The 23,271-nt window shown below is 37.4% G+C and overlaps 1 protein-coding gene across 1 annotated transcript in view; it reads left to right on the forward strand.

Moving 5' to 3' along the window:
- Window positions 1–1,664: 1,664 nt before the first annotated feature.
- Window positions 1,665–23,271, forward strand: part of STXBP5L (syntaxin binding protein 5L) — a 347,821-nt gene continuing 326,214 nt past the window's right edge. Inside the window, exons 1-2 of the mRNA XM_088837386.1 lie at window positions 1,665–1,793; window positions 2,829–3,025. Of these exons, the coding sequence (XP_088693512.1) occupies window positions 2,837–3,025 (189 nt within the window). The 5' untranslated portion in view covers window positions 1,665–1,793; window positions 2,829–2,836. The remainder of the gene's footprint in view (window positions 1,794–2,828; window positions 3,026–23,271) is intronic.

A 23,271-nucleotide genomic window follows, 5' to 3' on the forward strand; every position in this document is an offset into this window, starting at 1 on the left:
TTTACCCCTCCAAATGGTACCGGATATAGTTAGGTACCATCTCATAGATCTTTTACTAGTAACTATCAATAACCCTATTATTCAAAGTCCTTTAAGCACCTTTTATATGTAAAACATTATGTCAGGTGCTGAATAAGGTAGAAATATACAGTACCATGTTTGACTACAATAGTGTCACTTTCTAGCTGTGGCAATAACAGACTACCCAGCAGTACTGGGGGTTCTTTGGGAGGTCTCCAAAGAGTAAAATAGTACTGAAGAAAATAAAAAAAAAAAAAAAATGAGCATTGACCTGAGGATTCCAAAAACTGGGCTCTATTCCATCTCTGCCATTTCCTTGCTATGTGACATCAGACAACTCATTTCTCTTTCAGGTCTACCTTTTCATCCCTCACCCCTTCCATCCCCTTCCTTTAAAGGGGAAAAGAAAAGAAGAGGTTATCCTAGAAGATCTCTAAAATGTAAGAATATATGAGATGATTACTAATGAACTCTGTTGCATTTGGCTTCCCTTGTGGCTCAGCTGGTAAAGAATCGCCTGCAATGTGGGAGACCTGGGTTTGATACGTGGGTTGTTTAAGATCCCCTGGAGAAGGGAAAGGCTACCCACTCTAGTATTCTGACCTGGCGAATTCCATGGACCGTAGATACTTTCTGTTGCATTCCCCAAATTATAGACTACAGCTGGCTACGGTCCCCTGCGCTGCCCTTCATTTTCAGAGATGAAGAAATCGAGGTCCCCAATTCCCCCAATTCAGTAGCAGGTTAGGGCTCAGAACCACATCTTCCCTTCCTGATGCTGGTTTAAACAAAACAAAACCGTGCACCGAATCGTGTATCTTTCAAAATGATTACTGTGACTCATAGAAAAAGCTTAAAATGTATTCTTGACATGGTTTACTAAGTGAGAAAAATGTTTCTTAAATTTTTTTTCGTATATATGAAAATGGGGGGAAAGCAAGTGTATATATTGGAACAACGTGAACGATTCTTTCCTTAGGATCTGGTATGCTATTAATATAAATTCTGTAACTATAGCAATGAAATTCCATTTGGCAGATGTGACCTGTTAAGCAATTACACAAGTAGCGTAGCAGTGAGGGGAGACAAGCAGATGCCCCCGGAGAGCAGGAAAAGGCTCAGAAGTGATAAACTGCAAAATAGTTGCCCAGTTCGCAGTGTTGTCTAGAGTCAGACGTAGGATAAACCCTGCTGAAGCCCCGAAGGCGCTCAAGTTCGCACGCTTCCTGGCATTCTATTGATTCATACCTGCGTCCTTCAACAGGTAGCGCCAATTACAGCCCCCAAAGCACGGCCCCCTTGCATACTGGCCAATACCGCTGTCAATCAAATACTTCACCGGCCTTTCTAAATTTTCCCCTCCCCCTTTCATTGGCTCTTCCTTCGACCTATCCACAAATTTCTTCCGCGCCTCTCGACCGCGGAACTTGGCCCTTTGGAGCCCAGGATTGGAGCCGAGGCTGCTTCCGCCCATTGACGTAGCGGAGCTCTCCGCCCTTTTCTTGGGCCCCTCGCGGCCCGGGAAGGAGGAGCCGGGCAGGAGAGGTGGGGGAGGCTCGGGGGCGGGGCTTGCCTCCCACGGCGGGAGGGCGGAGCTTGCGGTGGAGGCTGCCTGCCTGCTCTCCCCGTTAGGACCTCGGAGAGCGCCAGGAGCCGCTTCCAGAGGGACTGGAGAAGCGGCCGGAGCCGGGCCGGACGGACGCCTGCGAGCCCTCCTCTCTCCGAATCCTCAGCTTTCCGGGCTGTCAGTCGGCTAGCGGCGGCTGAGGAAGGTGCCTAAGTCGGGCGTCAGATAGTCGTCCCCTGGGGACGCCGCCGCCGCCGTCCAGCCGCGGCTCCCTCGCACCTGTGTGTGTGTCTGCGCGCGTGAGCGCCCGGGAGCGTCGGTCTGCGTGAGCGTGTTTGTGTGTTCGCGCGCCCGCGGGCTGGAGCCCCGCGCCGAGGCGCTCGGCCTGGGGAGGGACAGCGGGAGCGGCGGCTTTTCTCGCCCAGCCGGCTAAGGCAGCACTCGGGCGCGACCGTTGTCGCCTCTGCCTTCCGACCCCGAGAGCCGCTGCCGTGCTGCCGGAGAGCGGACGCGCGGGTTGGCGCGGCTCCCGCTGCAGGCAGAGCGGGGCGAGGAGGGCTGGAGGGGGACGAGGGGAGCGGGGAGGCGGAGGGAGAAGCGGAGGCAGTCGGCGCAGCAGCTCTCTCCTCCCGTCGGCTGTTGCTGTGGATCACCTGCAGGTGTTTGGGGGTACGGCTGTTCTGAGTGGGAAATAGAAAAAGCAACCCCCACGCCTCTTTTCCTGTTGAGAAAAAGGGAGCGTTGAAGATGTTGGGGGAGACCCCCGAAGGTGGTGGCAGAATAAATACTAGCTCCCTTTTTTTCACCACCATTTTTTTGAAAATAAAAATACTCTGAGCTCAACCTTCAGGAGGAAAGCCCGCGTTTAAGAAAGAGAGTCTTGGTTTGTGGGACTCTGGTTTGATTGTATAATAATGATGATATAATGCTAATGACGATGATGACACTGCCTTTTATTTTTACCTCGGTGCTGATAAAGCGTAGCTACAGCTGGGGTTAAAGCCCTTGAAAATTTGATGTGTGAGGAGGAAATACTGTTGCTCTTGGAGTTTGTGTTTTATATTTTTGAAGGATATGCTTTTTATAATTAAAATTTTATAGATTGATTTCCCCCCTCCTGTTAAAAAAACTCATGTAAAAATGGGGACTGGCTAGTGCCATGACTGATGAAAAGCTAAACACTTTTCCCCACGTATAATTCCATGTATTAAGTCCCCCTTTCCTTTGAATTTCTCCACAGTTTTTAAAATGAAGAAGTTTAATTTCCGAAAAGTTTTGGATGGCTTAACGGCCTCATCCCCTGGCAGTGGCAGCAGCAGCGGCAGTAACAGTGGTGGCGGGGCTGGAAGTGGTTCCACACATCCGGCAGGGACTGCAGGGATTCTCAGAGAGGAGATTCAGGAAACCTTGACTTCAGACTATTTCCAGATTTGTAAGGTAAGGTTTGAATTGGCTTAAAGCTTATTCTTTATTTTACTGCTGTGAGGAAAGAATTAAAACACACCCTCTAAGGGCTGGAAATTGTTCTAATGCTGGTATCAGAGAGTCTGGTGCAGAGAATTTTGTGGGTAAGTCAGTTTGTATTAAGATATTCCAGGCATCAACTTAAAAAGCAGTTATAGTTTAAGGGAAGTATTAATAAGCAAACATTACAAGTAGAATATGCAAGATTATATTAAGTCTTGGAATACTTTTTAATTTAATATTTATGTATAAATAGTTAATTCCATGTTGTCACTCAGAGAAACTAATTTTACTGTTCAGTATAAAGGGCTTAATGCTATTAAGATATTGCTAGAATTGAAAAGATAAGAGCTAGATGAATACATCCATTAAAAGATCTAAAGGCAGTGTTCAAAATTCTGAATATAAACTTACCTAGATTCTTAAATTCTTAATAAACAAATACTATGGGCTTAATACTTATAGGAACTCAAAAATAGACTGTGTTATTGTTTAGTGAGGAAACGTTTTAAGTAATTATACTTTAATATTGAGCTAATAAGCAAGAGAGTTTCTGATGGGGAGAGTGGAGAATTTATAAAACAAGCATGTGTTCATATACAGAAGTAATTGTTTTATTTTCTGACGTAAAGGGATTTATAATTTTTATTGTTTTTTTTTAGGAGGTAGCTTAGAAATGTGCTTTTGACTTTTCATGTTCAATAAAAAAGTTACCAAGTCATTTGTATGCATGAGAAGAAATAGTAAATTTTTGAAATCATAGAAATTAAGTATTAAACATTTTTGAGTAATTCAACACAAATTTCTTTGAAATTATTAAAATCATTTTTGCAGTAAACAAATTATGTGCAGTAAACAAATCATGTGTAATGGGATAAGATTCAATTATTATCTTAGTCTGTGTTCCCAGTAGGGTCATTATAAAAACAAGTCTTTAATTATTAAAATATTATAAACTAGTTTACATAAAAGTGAATTTATTTAGAATTAGGTTAAACAGATTTAGTCCTAACCTGCTCTGTGAAATTTGTATACAGTACAGTTTTGTATACAAAGTTGTGTACAATTTTATCCTGACTTTGAAATAATAGATATTTTGTCAAATAAGGGAGGAGCTTAATGAGACAAATATGTGAAAGGGCCCTAAAGGCCAGATTTAAACTTCTAGGCAGGGGAATTATGCCCAGATTCTCTAATCTTTGATGTATTACTATTACCATTCCAAGATTCTGAAAACCATGCCCTAAGTGTCTTAATTCATGAATGTGATAGTAATGCAGGAGAGTTTTAGTAGAGTTAAAATTGATATCGAAAAGATAAACTTCTGAAACAGAATGGCATTGGACTCTTGAGGTTATAAAGTGGTAGATAAGGTTTTAGGGGAAAGCAAGAGAGGAAAATAGGATAGATAATCACCTACTTATTTATGTAGGCAAGAGATAGTCATGAAAAGTGGCAAAAGTTAAATATGTATTATTTAAAAAACATATGGCATGGTAGGAAGAACACCGACCTAGGAATCAGAAAATTTGTATTTTATTTAAAGCTCTGTCACCTGTCAGCCATATAATCTGTGGTAAGACATTTATCTCCTTGTGACTTGAATTTCTCATCTGTAGTATGGTAATAGGGCTTCTGTAAGTATTTCTGCTCTTCTTACCTGAGAGGATTGTTGGGAAGATCAAACAAGATGGTTAGGTGAAGGCAATGTATAAGTTGGAAGAGGCAATGAAACAACATATTTATATTATTGTTAAAGTTTTAAAATCACCTTGTTCTTGATAGAATGACTATAACCAGTGGGCTATAAAATATTAAGCAATAATATTCAAAGAAATTATAAGGATAGATAGCTATGTGTGCTGAACACTAATAGTATTGAAATTTCACCAAGTGGGGAAAGTACTGTGACATCCTTAGATAGGAATGTAGTTAATTTTAAAAAGTGCTTGCATGATTTTAGGTTTTCTAGACTGTAACAAAATACATAAAGATGGATTAAAGATATCCCAAAATTAAGACTGTTGCTAAAATGGGGAATTAATTTGAACTCACTGATTAAATGTGCAAAGGATATTCATTTCTGAGTACTAAACAGTTGGTACCTTCTAACTACTTTTGTCTTTTCAATATGGCTAAAATTAAAGTATAAATCTAGAATCTGCTCTTTTGAAAACCATCTTTTTTTCCATTATTTGATTGGTCTTCAAATCATATTCTATTTTCTTAGTATTTCCATTGTTCCCTTTTCATCATCTTCAATACTTGTTTATTCTATCATATTTTCTTGCTTGGTCTCTTGAAGTCACTTCCTAACTGATCTTCTCACCTCATGTTTTACCCTATTCCAATTCATTTTGTTATAATGGTTATTTCTGAATTATAATGTTATTTATGTCATTTTCCTGCTGAAAATTCTATTTTGGTTTCCCTAGAGCAGTGGTGATCTACAAACAGAAGTCTTTTTATATTTGGTTTTGTTATATGATATTATGCATAGGCAGGTAGTAGGACATTTGCTAGCCTTATAAGAATACAGGCTTTATAATCAGTGACACATCTCTAAGAAGTTCAGAAACAAATTGCGGAAGAAATTTTGGTTCAAGGTCAGCAAAAAACAGGTTACTGCATCAGTTTACTGCAATCTGTTTTAAGTTCAGAATGTGTGCATTTGAATACCTGGTGTTGTTCAGATATTTGTATGGCCTTTTTGAAATACTGAACTGCCTTTTCTGAACTTGAATTCCATGAAAACAGTTTGAAACTACTGCTCTGTACCCTATACTTCAGACTATTTAACTTGATATTTATATAGTTCCTTTTGGAAGGGGCTCGTGTTTACCTTTCCATCCTTGTTTCCTTGATGCCCTAGATATTCTGCATTCTCAGAAAGCACCATTATTTTCTCATATCTCAATGCCTTTTCTTAGCTTACTGCTTCTGACTAGAATATCTCTTCCAGCTTTAATATAATTGGAGAATTCCAGTTACTTTCATTACTTCATAGTTCAAACACTATCTGTATGAAACCAACTCTGACCACTGCCTTCCTCATCTACCTACCCCAGACAGAGTTAGGGTTTCTCCTTATGTCTCTCTTTTCCTGTAGCATCTGCCATGGTGTGAATTTAGCAACTTATTGTGTTTTAAAAAGACTTTTGACACTATTATACTATGAACTCTTTGGGAAACAATTGTATTTTATTTTCTTCTCATTGTTAGGGTGCTCACTACCTTTTAAGCCAGTGGTTCTCAACTCTGTCTAAAAGAAAGATTTCTAGCTCTACCCTAGTCCTAGAAAATCACAGTTTCTAGGGATGGGGCCTTGGCATTTATATCTTTTAAAAAGTACCCACAGGAGATTCTGATGCACAGTCAATATTGAGAATCAGTATAGTAGTCACTTGATGTACTTTATGAATGAAGTAGCATATACATGGTTCGTTGATTAATTGAAAGGAGATTGAAGCATAAAGTCATTGATAATGATATATATCTTAAACATTTTAACTGAAAACATTTAAATATGCATCAGTTTACAAAGCACCTGATAACCAATCAAGATTTTTCTGTTGCATATTAATTCTCTGATTGAAGTTCTGTGTGGACTTCTTATCCGTAAACTATCCCAAATTCATTATGTGCAATTTTCAGTTTTTGTTTGTTTAAAATAGAATAAGGATATTTATGCTTTCAGAGGAAATTTAAGTGTCAGATGATATATATATACACACACACAGACATATACGTATTTCAATAAGCAGTTGATACTCGTGTGTATAATCTAGATGAATGTATACATATATATATACAGAAGTATATACAAAGTATAGATGAACAAATGTATGTGTGTGTATGTATTTTTTCTAGATTCATTTTATGTTCATCCCTACAGTTACATGGCCCATACCTAGTTAGTCTGGGAGCAGGAAAGTGTGAGTATTCTAGCTACAGAGTTTAGTAGTTTTGAACATTTAGTGAACCATTAGTATCAACCTGTGTTTTACAAAGAGAATGGAGAGTTTTTGTTAATCTAGCAAGTTAGTTAAATTAAAATTAGAAAGCTTCATCTGTAAGATATCCGATTTGACCTTCATAACAGTCCTGTAAAGACGTCAAGGGTAATATTATATTTTTCTTTTACTGAGATGATATCTGAGACCAGAGAATTTAGCTCTCCAAAGTTGGTAAGAGACATAGCTAAGTTTAATGCTCTGATTTTTCATCCTCAAATCCAGTACTTTTTCTGCTTCATTTTTCTCACTTATTAGAATAGACAACATAATTAATTCCTCGGGAAACATAGAGAGTTTGAGAAGGTAGAGATTATTCTGTTGCCCCTCCCTTAAAAGTACATCCCAAATCTGACCATGCTTCTTCTCTTGCTTGGACTACTATTTATTGCCTTAAAAGAGTTTCTTTTAAGAGTTTCTTAAAAGAGTTTCACTTACTTTCACTGGGGCCTCACCACAGTCTCATCTTATAATAGGTAGAAGAATCCTTTAAAAATTTAAATCATATCATGTCATTCCTGGTCAGAATTTTTCAGTGGTTTTTCATTTCTCTTAAAAATAAAACCAGAAGTCTTGTTATGTCTTACAAAGCACTAAATGATCTGACCCCAGATAGACATCATTTTCAACTGTTTTCTGTTACTTACTCTGCACCAGCTACACTTGCTTTCTTGCTGCTACTGCTGCTGCTAAGTCACTTCAGTCGTGACCGACTCTGTGTGACCCCATAGACAGAAGCCCACCAGGCTCCCCCATCCCTAGGATTCTCCAAGCAAGAACACTGGAGTGGGTTGCCATTTCCTTCTCCAATGTGTGAAAGTGAAAAGTGAAAGTGAAGTCGCTCAGTCGTGTCCGACCCTTAGCGACCCCACGGACTGTTGTTCACTACGTGCCTCAATTAAGATCCGATGAAGCAAAATAAATATTTAAAAAAAAGAAAAAAGAAATACACTTGACAACAAGAATGCACTTCTCACACCCTGTTCTAAGCAGCAATTTTCAACTTGTGAAGGAGGAAGTGACAAAATATGCTGCTCACACACCATGTGGCTGGAGGGTGATTGATAAAACTTCCAGGAAAGTAATTTCCTTAACACCTACCAGTATTTATATATTAAATTCCCCTCTCCCAGGAATTCTAAGGAACATTATATATACTCAAATACATACAAGGATGATCACGCTAGCACTCATTCAAAAACAGCTTTATAGTAAGTCACCAAAAGTTAAAATTAAAATTAAAAATCAAAGTTAACAAAAGCAAAAGTCAACAAGTGGGACTACATCAGACTAAAAAGCTTCTGCACAATAAAGGTAACCATCAGCGAAATGAAAAAGCAACTGAATGGGAGAAAATATCTACAAATCAAGTAACTGACAAGAGGCAAATATCCAAAATATGAAAAGAACTCAAACAACTCTAAATGAAAGGAGAAAAAAAGGAGAAAAAAATGATTAAAAAATGGGCAGAGTACCTGAACAAACATTTTTCCAAAGACAACATACAAAGGCCAACAGACACATGAAAAATTGCTCCAAATTATTTATCAGGGAAATACAAATCAAACCATGATGGGTGGTCACCTCACATCTGCTGGAGTGCTGTCACCAAATGATAAGGAACACAGGTGCTGGTGAGGATGTGGAGAAAAGACAGCACTGCGGGTGGGAACGCAAACTGCTGCAGCCATTATGAAACACAGGGTAGAGACATCTCAGAAATTGAAACAGAACTATAGTATGATCCAGCAATTCCAATTCTGGATATTCACTTGATGGAAATTAAATCACTATTTTGAAGATACAACTCCGTGGTCACTGCAGCATTATTTACAATAGCTCAGACACAGGAAAATCTAAGTGTCCATTGATAGATGGACTGATAAAGATGACGTAGTTGTATATATACAGTGGGATGTTATTCAGTCACAAAAAAAGAAGGAATTCTGCCATTTGCAACAACACAGATGGACCTTGAGAGCAGTACATTAAGTAAAATAAGTCAAACAGGAAAAGATAAATGTTCTATGAGTTCAGTTATTTGTGGAATAGAAAAGAACCAAACTTACAGAGAACAGACTGGTGGTTGCTAGAGGTAGGAAAACGAGGGTGGGCAAAGGCGGGAGAACAGAAAGACAGGTGATGACAACATCACAGAATGGCACTTTGCTTTCTTACTATTTCTTAAAGCTGTTCCTGTCTCAGGGCTTTTTGCATTTGCTGTTTCCTTTACATGAACACTTCTCCCCACTCCCAAATAATTACATTACTTGTTGCCTTTATATCATTCAGTTCTTGGTTCAGTTGTTAACTTCTCAGAGAGATCTTCATTGACCACTGTTCATCACCTTTGCTTTCTACCCTTACCCTGATTATGTTTTCTTGATAACACTTACAATTAACTGTTATTAAATTATGTTTGCTTGCTTGATTTTTCCTTGCCTATTATAATATAACGCCATGAGGACAGGGCTTTATTTTGTTCACAACTGTCTCACTAATTCATAGAACAGAGCCTGCCACATAGAAGGCAGTCAAATATTTGTTGAATGAATGAATGAAAGCTAGGACTCTCATGAGTGATGTATTAAGAGAAAACTAGATATTTTGAACAATTTTTTTGGGAAAATACTTTTATTAAATACATTTTATATTACATAAACACAAGGAAGCCATTGAGCAAAAGAGTGACACCACTTTAGGAACATGGTACATATTTTTTAGAAAGATATGGAAAAGAAGATTGTAGAAAGATTCAGCTAAATTTATTTAAGTTTTTGTTTCCAAATGATCTTTTTAGGGAAACAATTTAGAAGTATTAGATTGACAGTGACAAACACATGGGGTGTTCTAGACCTAATTAACAAAATAGACAAAAATAAATATATCACTAGAACCAGATGGCATAATCCCTAAAGTTTGAATAAACTCTTAAATTCGCCAACTCACTCTTCATCAACATTTATAAGTTGATTTTATAAATGGTCATGGTGTCAGAGCCAACATACAGATAACTAGTGTAACTTCTTACGTGGGAATGGATTGTAATCATGATCTTCATACCAGATGTAATACCGGATCTTCCCAGAGAAACAAGTGTAAGGTCAGAAACATAGTTGTGGACTGTCGAGAGTTGGGCTTTCCAGGACCTTGAAAAGCTGAAAGGAGATTAATTGCCTAGATATCTTTTCTCCAGTTTTTTCATTGTCTCCATATTCTTCTAATTTAATATCATTTTACTTGGGAGGGTCTGTAACTGAAGTTGCCACAGTCCATAATTATAGTTCCATATTTCTGCAGTTTTCATTCATTCAAGGAACTATACAAGATTCTCTGAGATGTGTGGACTTGTCTCATTCTATACTTATAAATGGGTAGAATAAAAGATAGTACTGTTGACCTTGCAGGATCACTTATTATGGATAAAGCATCTGACAAAGACTTCATGCTCCTGTCACCAGAATGGACAGTAGCAAATAGGCAACTTTAAGAATAGTAATGGAGGCAAGCCAGATGAATTAAGCACTCTTGTTGGGATTGAGATGTTAACAAATTTAAGAGCCAAATATAATTAAAATAAATTAATTTTTAAGAACTGGAAAACCAAAGCCAAACTGTTTCAGTGGTCTAAACTCTCTACTTTGCCTCTCCTGAGAGCATAAGAGTGCAGGGGCAAGCTCAAGTAAGGGATTATAGATTTGTAGGAAATATGATTACAAATTTTTTAGGTTACCATAGAGAACAATTTTGTTTTCTCACAAAAGGTCCTTTGGTGCTAGTATATTGTCAGCAAACTGGGCTGTTGGTCTCATTTAGTATGGCAGTTCTTATGTTCTTAAAAACAGTGGTGTGATGCTTTGTGTATATCTCAATATAGAACTAATTTAAAACCTTATATAGTTTCTGACTTAGGATTATCAGTAGTGACTAAACCAAATTCCTATTTCTTGAAGGTTAGTGCATTTCTATAGACCCCTTCTGCCTTCACTTGAAGATGTGCCTGTGAAAAATCATAGTTTCATAGTTGTAATGATAGAATGATTATATTGGTTTCCTACAATATACATAAGTAGTTTAATAGCAATAACTTTGACTATATCCGTTAGAAGTTTCAAATAGAAGCCTTGTTTTAAATGCTTTTTAAATTGAGGTTTTTCCTACTTAATTGTCAAAATAAGAATCTTTTATAAAAGATCTTATCTATAGCAAGGGTGCTTTTTTAATTTTAAAAAGGTAACTTTTCTTGATTATTTTTAATATTTGAAGGGCTAATCTTTTAATGTGTGTTAAACACGAGTGTTTTTATTTAAAAATATGTATTAGCATATTTTAAAGCATATTATTATTTTTTAAGCATTTTATTAAGCATATTTAAGTTTTATAAATAAAGAAAATTGTATTTAAAGGATTTATAGAAGGTAGTTGTAAAGAACAGAATATAAAACCTCTAAAAAGTGCATAATAAGCCTACCTATACAGAGGCTTGATTAAATGGAGCATTCATAGTTACTGAAGGCATACAAGAAGGTATTTTGACAAGTTTAATTATTCCAAAGATATTTGTTACACAGAGTTAAAAATGGTTAGGACATAAATCATTCTCAACCAACTGACTATAATGAGTGAAATAATGTGTTTTGGTTGATCTATCAGAGAAATCACTCATGATACTTTCTGGACTTACGTAAAATATTAGGAAGAAGAGTATGATTTTAGTTCTATTGAAGGCCCAGATATACCAATTGCTATTAATGGTATAGAGAATGACTTTGAATATATTATGTAATGATGATACATAATCAATATAATGAATTTTAATTAAAATATGTAGTATTTAATGTATTAATTTTAGTAGCATCTTATAACTGAATTATGTATGTACAGTAAGTATATCTCTTGAATTGGAAATAGCCTAAAAGCAACAGATAATGGGGGTTTTAAATGTAGATTTAAAGAGTAGACAGAGAAAGTACGTTTTTTTCAGTTTTTATGCTTTGTTAATCACCTGTACATTTCAGTCACATTAGAAATCTAGTACTTTACCTAAATGAAGATAATAAATTAAACTATCAAGAAAATTGATTGGATGGCTTAATGTTCAGTCTGATTTGTTCGTTGTAAATTGACTAAAGACCTGTCTTTAAGTCTTCAAACTAAAAAAGGTCGAAAATTAGTAGTACAGTAAATTGAGAAGTTAGATTGAGTCTAGGGGAAATATTTACTGTTTGTAAACATTTAAGTAGATGGAAATGTGAGGTTAGCAAAGGAGAGGTAAGAGAACTTAGCACAATGATATGAGGAAAACTCAAAAGTAGAGACAGATAATCTGAAAACTTTCTTTAGAAAGAATATTAAGAAAGAGAACTTCAAGGGTGTCTTAGCATTGCAGAGAGATCAAGGATGGTGGAAACAGAAGAAATGAAAAACAAGCAAACAAGTCAGAAGTACCAAGAGACAACTGAATTAGACCAAGAGAAAGTTGATTAGGGTAAAGATATTTATAGTGGGATGATCGATAGAATTAAGATCACACTGTAATAGAAAAGAGAATTGATAGAATCAGTCATTTTAAGATTAAGTGTGTAAATGGGTTTTAAGTAAGAGAAAAGTGTTGGGAAAGTAGTAGAGATAATCGATTCTGGTAGCATTTTGGTATATTGTGGGGGACGGGTAATGCAGTTGACCCACAGAGGAAATTGAGGCTACCAGAAAGGGGAAAGTAGCTTAGTGTAATAGTACCTGCCCTTTAAGATAATAAGGGTAACTTTCTAACAGAGTTTACTGTTTAGAAATTTGCAAGGGCTTCTTTTCCGCAAATGTCACCAGCAAATTATAATTTTGTCAACAATGCTGTTGTCTCCTTTTAGCACCAGACTTAGACCTCCATCACTCATTGTATAGATATTACTCTTGCAAGATAATTCCTACCTCGCTCTTAAAATCAGGTTAGCAAATGATATAAAAACTTTGTTGTTTTTCTTTTCAAGACAAAGGCAAGCTTCCCTAAGCTTGAAATTATAGTTTCTAAAAACTAAAAACAAAATAAGACACAAGAGAAAGAAATATGCTGAGCAATAAAAATTTATTTAAGCCAGAAAAAAATAGTAGAGGTATCTGAGTTGGAAATTTTTTCTTTACTTGAGGAAAATAGGTATTTCATTTGAATTCTCAGTAAATTCTATGCTTTATCTCCACATAAAAATCTGTGGGTCTACTAGAAGATTGTGTTAGTTTCTTATTTTGGCTTCAACAAATTGCCAAAAACTAATGGCTTAGAACAGCACAAATTTATTATCTTATAATTCAGGAGGTTAGAAGTTAGAGATGGACGTGACTGGCCTAACATCCAGTCATTGGTAGGACTGCATTTCTTTCTGGAGGGTCTAGGAGAGAGTGTTTTCTTTTCCAGCTTTTATAGGCTATTCACAATTCCTTGACTGATGGCCCCTTTCTGTCTTCAAAGCCAGCAGAAGCCAGTTGAATCTTTCTCTCATTGCATCCTTTGACTCTTAACTTTTCTGCTTTCCTCTTCTATGTTTTAAGACACTTGTGATTACATTGGTCCCACAGGGTAATCCAGGTTAATTTCCCAATCTTGAGGTCCACTGATTAGCAATCTTCATATCATCTGCAACCCTTTACTGCTTTTTGCCATATAACCTAACATATTCACAGGTTCTTTCAGGAACCATTATTCTGCCTATCACAAAGATGCTCTTTATTTCTACCTATCTTTTGTTTTTGTTATTTTAATGGAAAACAAAATAACAAGAACAGACAGTATTATAATAAACTTTCAGCTTCAACAATTTTTGTAAATCTTCACTTACATTTTCATTATTTTAATGCAAACCCCACGCTATACCTTTTTATTGAATATCTAAAAAACTTCAGACATCAGATAAAGACTCCCCCCTTTAAAAAATATAAACCCCAACCATTGTCACATCTAAAAACATGAACAAAATTTCTTTTTATAATCTAATATGCAGTTTAAATTGCCTAGATTGTCCCATAGTATCATAGTACCAGTCGTGTCTGACTCATTGCTACCCCATGGACTATACAATGCATGGAATTCTCCAGGCCAGAATGGGTAGCTGTTCCCTTCTCCAGGGGATCTTCCCAACCCAGGGATCAAACCCAGATCTCCCGCATTGCAGGCAGATTCTTTACCAGCTGAGCCACAAGGGAAGCCCAAGAATATTGGAGTGGGTAGCCTAACCCTTCTCCAGGGGATCTTCCCGACCCAGGAATCGAACCAGGATCTCCTGCATTGCAGGTAGATTCCGTACCAACTGAGCTATCAGGGAAGCCCTAATTGTCCCATAGTATCATTTTTTTTTAATTTTTACTTTGCTTTGGAGTATAGCTGATTAACAGTGTTGTGCTAGTTTCAGGTGGACAGCACAGTGACTCAGTCATACACGTAAATGTATCCATTCTCTCCCAAACTTACCTCCCATCCAGGCTGCCACATAACATTAAGCAGAGTTCCCTGTGCTAAACAGTAGGTCCCTGTTGGTCATCCATCTTAAATACAGCAATATGTATATGTCTTGGGACCCAAACAGATTCACATTTCATTTTCATCTGACCTGAACTCATCTTTAGTTCAGTTTGTGTCATGTTACAGTTTGTTTTGAGATCTGCTATCCTGTGATTTCATGTGTGTTGTTGAATATAGGCTCTTTGATTCATTTCTGAACTGGATGACTTTATGTGAGGAAGTGAGTGGGCTGTGCAGTGTACCACAAGATGAAAAGTAGACTTTAAAAGTTATTTTATAGAGATGGTCACATCTTTTAAGGAATTGGAAAAATAATATTTTAAATCAGTCGTGTACAGCTCTTTGTGACCCCATAGACTATATAGTCCATGGAATTCTCCAGGCCAGAATGCTGGAGTTGGTAACCATTCCCTTCTCCAGGAGAGCTTCCTAACCCAGGAATTGAACCCAGGTCTCACACATTGCAGGCGGATTCATTACCAGCTGAGCCACCAAGGAAGCCCAGTATTTTAAATTAGCCTGAACTATTCATACTTGAAGCTCAACATTCAGAAAACAAAGATCATGGCATCTGATCCCATCACTTCATGGAAAATAGGTGGGGAAACAGTGGAAACAGTGTCAGACTTTAATTTTTTGGGCTCCAAAATCACTGCGGATGCTGATTGCAGCCATGAAATTAAAAGACGCTTACTCCTTGGAAGGAAAGTTATGACCAACCTTGATAATATATTAAAAAGCAGAGACATTACTTTGCCAACAAAGGTCCGTCTAGTCAAGGCTATGGTTCTTCCAGTGGTCATGTATGGATTTGAGAGTTGGACTGTGAAGAAAGCTGATCGCCGAAGAATTGATACTTTTGAACTGTGGTGCTGGAGAAGACTCTTGAGAGTCCCTTGGACTGCAAGGAGATACAACCAGTCCATTGTAAAGGAGATCAGTCCTGGGTGTTCATTGGAAGGACTGATGCTAAAGCTGAAACTCCAATACTTTGGCCACGTCATGCGAAGAGTTGACTCACTGGAAAAGACTCTGATGCTGGGAGGGACTGGGGGCGGGAGGAGACGGGGACGACCAAGAATGAGATGGCTGGATGGCATCACCGACTCGATGGACATGAGTTTGAGTGAACTCTGGGAGTTGGTGATGGACAGGGTGGCCTGGTGTGCTGTGATTCATGGGGTCGCAAAGAGTGAGACACGACTGAGCAACTGAACTGAACTGATTCATATTTTGTGATGATATTGTTGGATGTATTTCCTTGAGAATATTAGGAAAGAGGAAAATGTAAAAGACATAGGATATATCAAAGTAATGAGTGGAGTAGATTCTTTAGGTTGCACTCAATGGTTTTAATTTTTAATCTATGAAATTAGTTACTGGAGGGATGGGATCCAGTTGCATGTATCTGTTTAAGTGAATACTTAAAAGGTGAAAAAAAGAAAGCATTTGCAAGGAGTCACTATATACTTAGAATATTATAGCAAGAAGCTGAAAGTAGATTGGTCAGGTGTATTAACATAGATTTTCTACTACATTATAGGATATCAGAGGGCAGTAAGAAGAGAGAATGTTCTTCTTACTGATGAGGAACATATTTCAATATTGAGAAATCCATTTATAAATAATTTGTACACTATTATTGGCTACTTATATAATCTGAAAGTCTCTTAGTAGTTTATTATTGGAGCTTTTTTTTTTTTTTTTGCTTTTTTCCAGTTTTATCTTAACCAAAGTTCCTTTGCTACTTGAAATGACATTCAGTACTCTTTTAAATTCTGATTTTATTGAGATATAATGACATAACAGCAGTGTAAAGTTTAAGGTGTGCAACAGTGATTTGATGCGCATGCTTCTTTAAGTGATTATCCCAAGTTTATGAACATCTATCATCTCATATAGGAGCAAAATTAAAGAAAAAGTTTTTTCTTGTGATAACAACTTGTAGGATTTACTCTTAATAACTTGCATATGTAATCAGCAGTGTTAATTGTATTTATCATGTTGTACATTACATCCCTGGTACTTGTTTATTTTGTAACCAGAAGTTTGTACCTTTTGATTTTATCCAGCACCTAACCCCCTACCCCCAGCCACCTTTAGTAATCACAAACCTGATCTCTTTTTCTGTGAGTTTTTTGTTCATTTCTTTTTGAAGTATAATTGACCTACAACACTACATTAGTTTCTGTTATGCAACATAGTGATTCAATATGTCTCTACATTTCAAACTGATCAATATTTAGTACTCTTTTGTTTTGACACAAGTATTAGGTATTAGACTAGGCAGCAGGTGAATTCATTTACTTATTATATACTTACCTATTGAAAGCCTGAATTAGGTATAACTATATTAGGCACTTTTAAACTGGGCATCTTTATGGAATGAGTTTATAAGACTACTACAAACTACATGAACCATTTATATTTTTTATGTGATTAAGGATTTGCATCACGTGTATTTCATTTTCTGTAACTTTTATGAAACTTCCTCTTTCATTCTTTTTTAATGAATATTTTTTAAAAATGGCTGAAATTCTTTGTTTCTTCCCTCTTTATTGTTTCTTCCTCGTTATTTGTATTTTTGTATCATTTTTAATGTATTTACTCTCTGTTTCTATTCTCTTGGCTATCTCTTATTCTGAAATGAAAGAACTTGGAAAATGTTTAAAGCATATTTTTTGGCCACAATTTTCATTCTCCTAACAAGTCTAATAGTTTTATTGCCACTATTAATATACTAAAAGTCACAGATTCTCTTTTATCAATATTCTCTTGAAAAAGTGTTTAAACTTGTATGCTTAGTGTAATCCTCAAAGAATTATCTTCAAATCATGCTGTTTGATAACTAACCTAATTTCTGTCTTCATAACAAAGCAGGTTTATACTTTTATCATAAATTTTTTATTTAAACATTTTTTCATATGTCCTTGTATTTTATCCTGAGGAGAACTGTAGGTTTAAGAAGTTTTGAAAAAGGTAAATATAGAGAGGATAGGGTGCTTCAAGCAGAACACTTGATAGTTGAAAGCAACATAGGAAAGAGCAGGAAAAGAATAATTTGGTGTATAATTTATACATCATAAAATTCACAGATTTTAAGTGCTCACTTCAGTGAGTTTTCAGGTATATCTACTTGTGTAACCATCAGTTAAAATATGTATTGGATATCTCATTCAGTTCAGTTCAGTTCAGTCGCTCAGTCGTGTCCGACTCTCCGCGACCCCATGAATCACAGCATGCCAGGCCTCCCTGTCCATCACCAACTCCCGGAGTTCACTCAAACTCACGTCCACAGAGTCGGTGATGCCATCCAGCCATCTCATTCTCTGTCGTCCCCTTCTCCTCCCGCCCCCAACCTTTCCTAGCATCAGAGTCTTTTCAGTGAGTCAACTCATCGCATGAGGTGGCCAAAGTATTGCAGTTTCAGCTTTAACATCAGTCCTTCCAGTGAACACTCAGGATTGCTCTCCTTTACAATGGACTGGTTGGATCTCCTTGCAGTCCAAGGGACTCTTAAGAGTCTTTTCCAACACCACAGTTCAAAAGCATCAATTCTTCGGCGATCAGCTTTCTTCACAGTCCAACTCTCACATCCATACATGACCACGGGAAAAACCATTGCCTTGACTAGACGGACCTTTGTTGGCAAAGTAATGTCTCTGCTTTTTAATATACTATCAAGGTTGGTCATAACTTTCCTTCCAAGGAGTAAATGTCTTTTAATTTCATGGCTGCAATCAGCATCTGCAGTGATTTTGGAGCCTAAAAAAATAAAGTCTGACACTGTTTCCACTGTTCCATCTATTTCCCATGAAGTGATGGGACCAGATGCCATGATCTTTGTTTTCTGAATGTTGAGCTTCAAGCCAACATTTTCACTCTCCTCTTTCACTTTCATCAAAATAGCTGTGAAAAGAAGAGAAGCGAAAAGCAAAGGAGAAAAGGAAAGATATAAGCATCTGAATGCAGAGTTCCAAAGAATAGCAAGGAGAGATAAGAAAGCCTTCCTCAGTGATCAATGCAAAGAAATAGAGGAAAACAACAGAATAGGAAAAACAAGAGATCTCTTCAAGAAAATTAGAGCTATTAAGGGAACATTTCATGCAAAGATGGGCTCGATAAAGGACAGAAATGGTATGGACCTAACAGAAGCAGAAGATATTAAGAAGAGGTGGCAAAAATACACAGAAGAACTGTACAAAAAAGATCTTCACGACCAAGATAGTCACGATAACGTGATCACTGACCTAGAGCCAGACATCTTGGAATGTGAAGTCAAGTGGGCTTTAGAAAGCATCACTACAAACAAAGCTAGTGGAGGTGATGGAATTCCAGTTGAGCTATTTCAAATCTTGAAAGATGATGCTGTGAAAGTGCTGCACTCAATATGCCAGCAAATTTGGAAAACTTAGCAGTGGCCACAGGACTGGAAAAGGTCAGTCTTCATTCCAATCCCAAAGAAAGGCAATGCCAAAGAGTGCTCAAACTACCGCACAATTGCACTCATCTCACACGCTAGTAAAGTGATGCTCAAAATTCTCCAAGCCAGGCTTCAGCAATATGTGAACCGTGAACTCCCAGATGTTCAAGCAGGTTTTAGAAAAGGTAGAGGCCCCAGAGATCAAATTGCCAACATCCGCTGGATCATGGAGAAAGCAAGAGAGTTCCAGAAAAACATCTATTTCTGCATCATTGACTATGCCAAAGCCTTTGACTGTGTGGATCACAATAAACTGTGGAACATTCTGAAAGAGATGGGAATCCCAGACCACCTGACCTGTCTCTTGAGAAACCTGTATGCAGGTCAGGAAGCAACAGTCAGAACTGTACATGGAACAACAGACTGGTTCCAAATAGGAAAAGGAGTACGTCAAGGCTGTATATTGTCACCTTGCTTATTTAACTTATATGCAGAGTACATCATGAGGAACGCTGGGCTGGAAGAAGCACAAGCTGGAATCAAGATTGCTGGGAGAAATATCAATAACCTCAGATATGCTGATGACACTACCCTTTTGGCAGAAAGTGAAGAGGATATCTCATTACATTTTCTTAAAATATCTTCTTGCCCCTTTCCAGTCAGTTTCCCACTCCCACAGCTTTCCAGAAGCAACAAATTCTGAACTTTTGTCACCGTAGCTTAGTTTTGCTTGTTTTGGGACTTTCATATAAATAGAATCATACAGCGTATATTGTGTATGTATATCTTCTTTCATGCAGCATAATGTTTTTGTTATATGTCTGTTGAATCTACTAGCAATTTGTCTCTTTTTTATTACTGAGTAATAGTCCATCAGCTTCCCAGGTGACACTAGTGGTAAAAAAAACACGCCTGCCAATGCAGGAGACATAAGAATTGTGGGTTTGATCCCTGGGTTGGGAAAATCCCCTGGAGGAGGGCACAGCAACCCACTCCAGTATTTTTGCCTGTAGAATCCCATGGACAGAGGAGCCTGGAGGACTAGTCTAAGGGTTGCAAAGAGTCAGACACAACTGAAGTGACTTAGCGTGCACATACGCAATAGTCCATCAGATATTTTTATTGAAAAATTTTGTTTCCCTTATAAATATAAACATACTCAGAAAATAAAACAAGATAGAAAGACAATTCTAAATCATTCAGGTTTGTACTTTGAATACTCAGATGCAGATGAATAGTGATTTTTTTGAGGTTCATTTTATATCAGTATTTTTTGCTTAGTCTTTTGTTGTGTGGAATTAAATTATCACCCAAATGAGAAGAGAGGCTGCTTTTTCAAAGTTGTATAGCAGGGGAGTCAGCGACCATTACTTGCTTTTGGAAAGACTCAAAGGCCAGCAAGAAAGTGGGGAAAGCTTTATAGTGAAAAAAGGAGTAGGCTTCAGGTATGCTGTTTTAAAAATTGAAGTACAGTTGATTTACCATGTTGTATTAGTTTCAGGTATACAGATCTTTGTTGTTTATTTTATACATAGTAGTATGTATCTGTTAATCCCAAGCTCCTAATTTATCCTTCCTCCACTCTTCCCTTTGGTAAGTATAAGTTTGCTATGTCTGTGAGTCTATTTCTGATTTGTAGATGCATTCATTTGTATCATTTTTTTAGATATCACATGTAAGTGATACTATATGATGCTCATCTTTCTCTGTGTGACTTACTTCACTTCATATGGTAATCTCTGGGTCCATCCAGGTTGCTACAAATGGCATTATTTCAATCTTTCTTTTATGGCTCAATAAGGTAGGCTTTTATTGGAGGCTGTTGACATGGGAAGATGGAGGTAGACTAGCTGTAAGCAGGGCGTCCTGTGTCATTGGTTTAGGAATCATTTTTGACATATTAGTACTGAGTTTGAAGTCTTAGGAGGAGAGGTCTGCAATAATAAGGGAGCCCAGCAGTCACTGACCATATCTTAATGTTCTGGCCTGACAGTTGCAGAGGTGGTGGCTTGGCTTCCTGGAATGGTGCTGCAGGGATTGTGGTTAGGTTTCCTGAACTTACTGTGGCAGAGTGTATGGGCCAGAGTTCTGATGTCATCCTTGGTCCAGCATCACATATTGTATGTTCGGTCTCTCAGTGGTATTTTTATTTATTTATTTTATTTTTATTGGAGGCTAATTATTTTACAATATTATATTGGTTGGTTTTGCCATACATTGACATGAATCTGCCCCAGGTGTACATGAGTTCCCCCTCCTGAACCCCCCTCCCACTTCCCTCCTCCCCTTAGCCTCCCTCTGGGTCATCCCCGCACACCAGCCCCGAGCATCCTGTAACATGCATTGACCCTGAACTGGCGATTTGTTTCACATATGATAATTTACATGTTTCAATGCCATTCTCTCAAACCATGCCACCCTCAGCCTCTCCCACAGAGTCCCAAAGACTGTTTTATACATCTGTGTCTCTTTTGCTGTCTCATATAGAGGGTTATCATTTTCATCTTTCTAATTCCATATATATGCGTTAGTATATTGTATTGGTGTTTTTCTTTCTGGCTTACTTCACTCTGTATAATAGGCTCTAGCTTCATCCACCTCATTAGAACTGGTTTAAATGCATTCTTTTTAATGGCTGAGTAATACTCCATGTGTATATGTACCAAAGCTTTCTTATCCATTCATCTGCAGATGGACATCTAGGGTGCTTCCAAGTCCTGGTTGTTATAAACAGTGCTGCAATGAACATTGGAGTACATGTGTCTCTTTCAATTCTGGTTTCCTTGGTGTGTGTGCCCAGGAGTGCGATTGCTGGATCATATATGGCAGTTCTATTTCCAGTTTTTTGAGGAATCTCCGCACTGTTCTCCATAGTGGCTATACTAGTTTGCATTCCCACCAATAGAGGGTTCCCGTCTCTCCACACCCTCTCCAGCATTTGTTGCTTGTAGACTTTTGGATAGCAGCCATTCTGACTGGTGTGAAATGGTATCTCATTGTGGTTTTGATTTGCATTTCTCTGATTATGAGGGATGTTGAGCATTTTTTCATGTGTTTGTCAGCCATCTTTATGTCTTCTTTGGAGAAATGTCTGTTTAGTTCTTTGGCCCATTTTTTGATTGGGTCATTTATTTTTCTGAGATTGAGCTGCAGGAGCTGCTTGTATATTTTGGAGATTAATCCTTTATCAGTTGCTTCATTTGCTATTATTTTCTCTCATTCTGAAGGCTGTCTTTTCACCTTGCTTATAGTTTCCTTTGCTGTGCAGAAGCTTTTGATTTTACTTAGGTCCCATTTGTTTATTTTTTCTCTTATTTCCAATATTCTGGGAGGTGGGTCTTGGAGGATCCTGCTGTGATTTATGTCGGAGAGTGTTTTGCCTATGTTCTCCTCTAGGAGTTTTATAGTTTCTGGTCTTACATTTAGCTCTCTAATCCATTTTGAGTTTATTTTGGTGTATGGTGTTAGGAAGTGTTCTAGTTTCATTCTTTTACAAGTGGCTGACCAATTTTCCCAGCACCACTTGTTAAAGAGACTGTCTTTTCTCCATTTTATATTCTTGCCTCCTTTGTCAAAGATAAGGTGTCCATAGGTGCGTGGGTTTATCTCTGGGCTTTCTATTTTGTTCCATTGATCTAAATTTCTGTCTTTATGCCAGTACCATACTGTCTTGATGACTGTGGCTTTGTAGTAGAGCCTGGAGTCTGGCAGGTTAATTCCCCCAGTTCCATTCTTCTTCCTCAAGATTGCTTTGGCTATTTGAGGTTTTTTGTATTTCCATACAGATTGTGAGATTATTTGTTCTGGTTCTGTGAAAAATATCGTTGGTAGCTTGATAGGGATTGCATTGAATGTATAAATTACTTTGGGTAGTATACTCATTTTTACAATATTTATTCTTCCAATCCATGAACACAGTATATTTCTCCACCTGTTAGTGTCCTCTTTGATTACTTTCACTAGTGTTTTATAGTTTTCTATGTACAAGTCTTTTGTTTCCTTAGGTAGATATATTCCTAGGTATTTAATTCTTTTTGTTGCAACAGTGAATGGAATAGTTTCCTTAATTTCTCTTTCTATTTTCTCATTATTAGTGAATAGGAATGCAAGTGATTTCTGTGTGTTGATTTTATATCCTGCAACTTTACTGTATTCATTGATTAGCTCTAGTAGTTTTCTGGTAGAGTCTTTAGGGTTTTCTGTGTAGAGGATCATGTCATCAGCGAACAGTGAAAGTTTTACTTCTTCTTTTCCAATTTGTATTACTTTTATG

The sequence above is a fragment of the Moschus berezovskii genome, chromosome 1, assembly GCF_049115385.1.
Source record: "Moschus berezovskii isolate FMDL1 chromosome 1, NW_MosBer_1.0, whole genome shotgun sequence".
Classification (NCBI taxonomy): Eukaryota; Metazoa; Chordata; class Mammalia; order Artiodactyla; family Moschidae; genus Moschus; species Moschus berezovskii.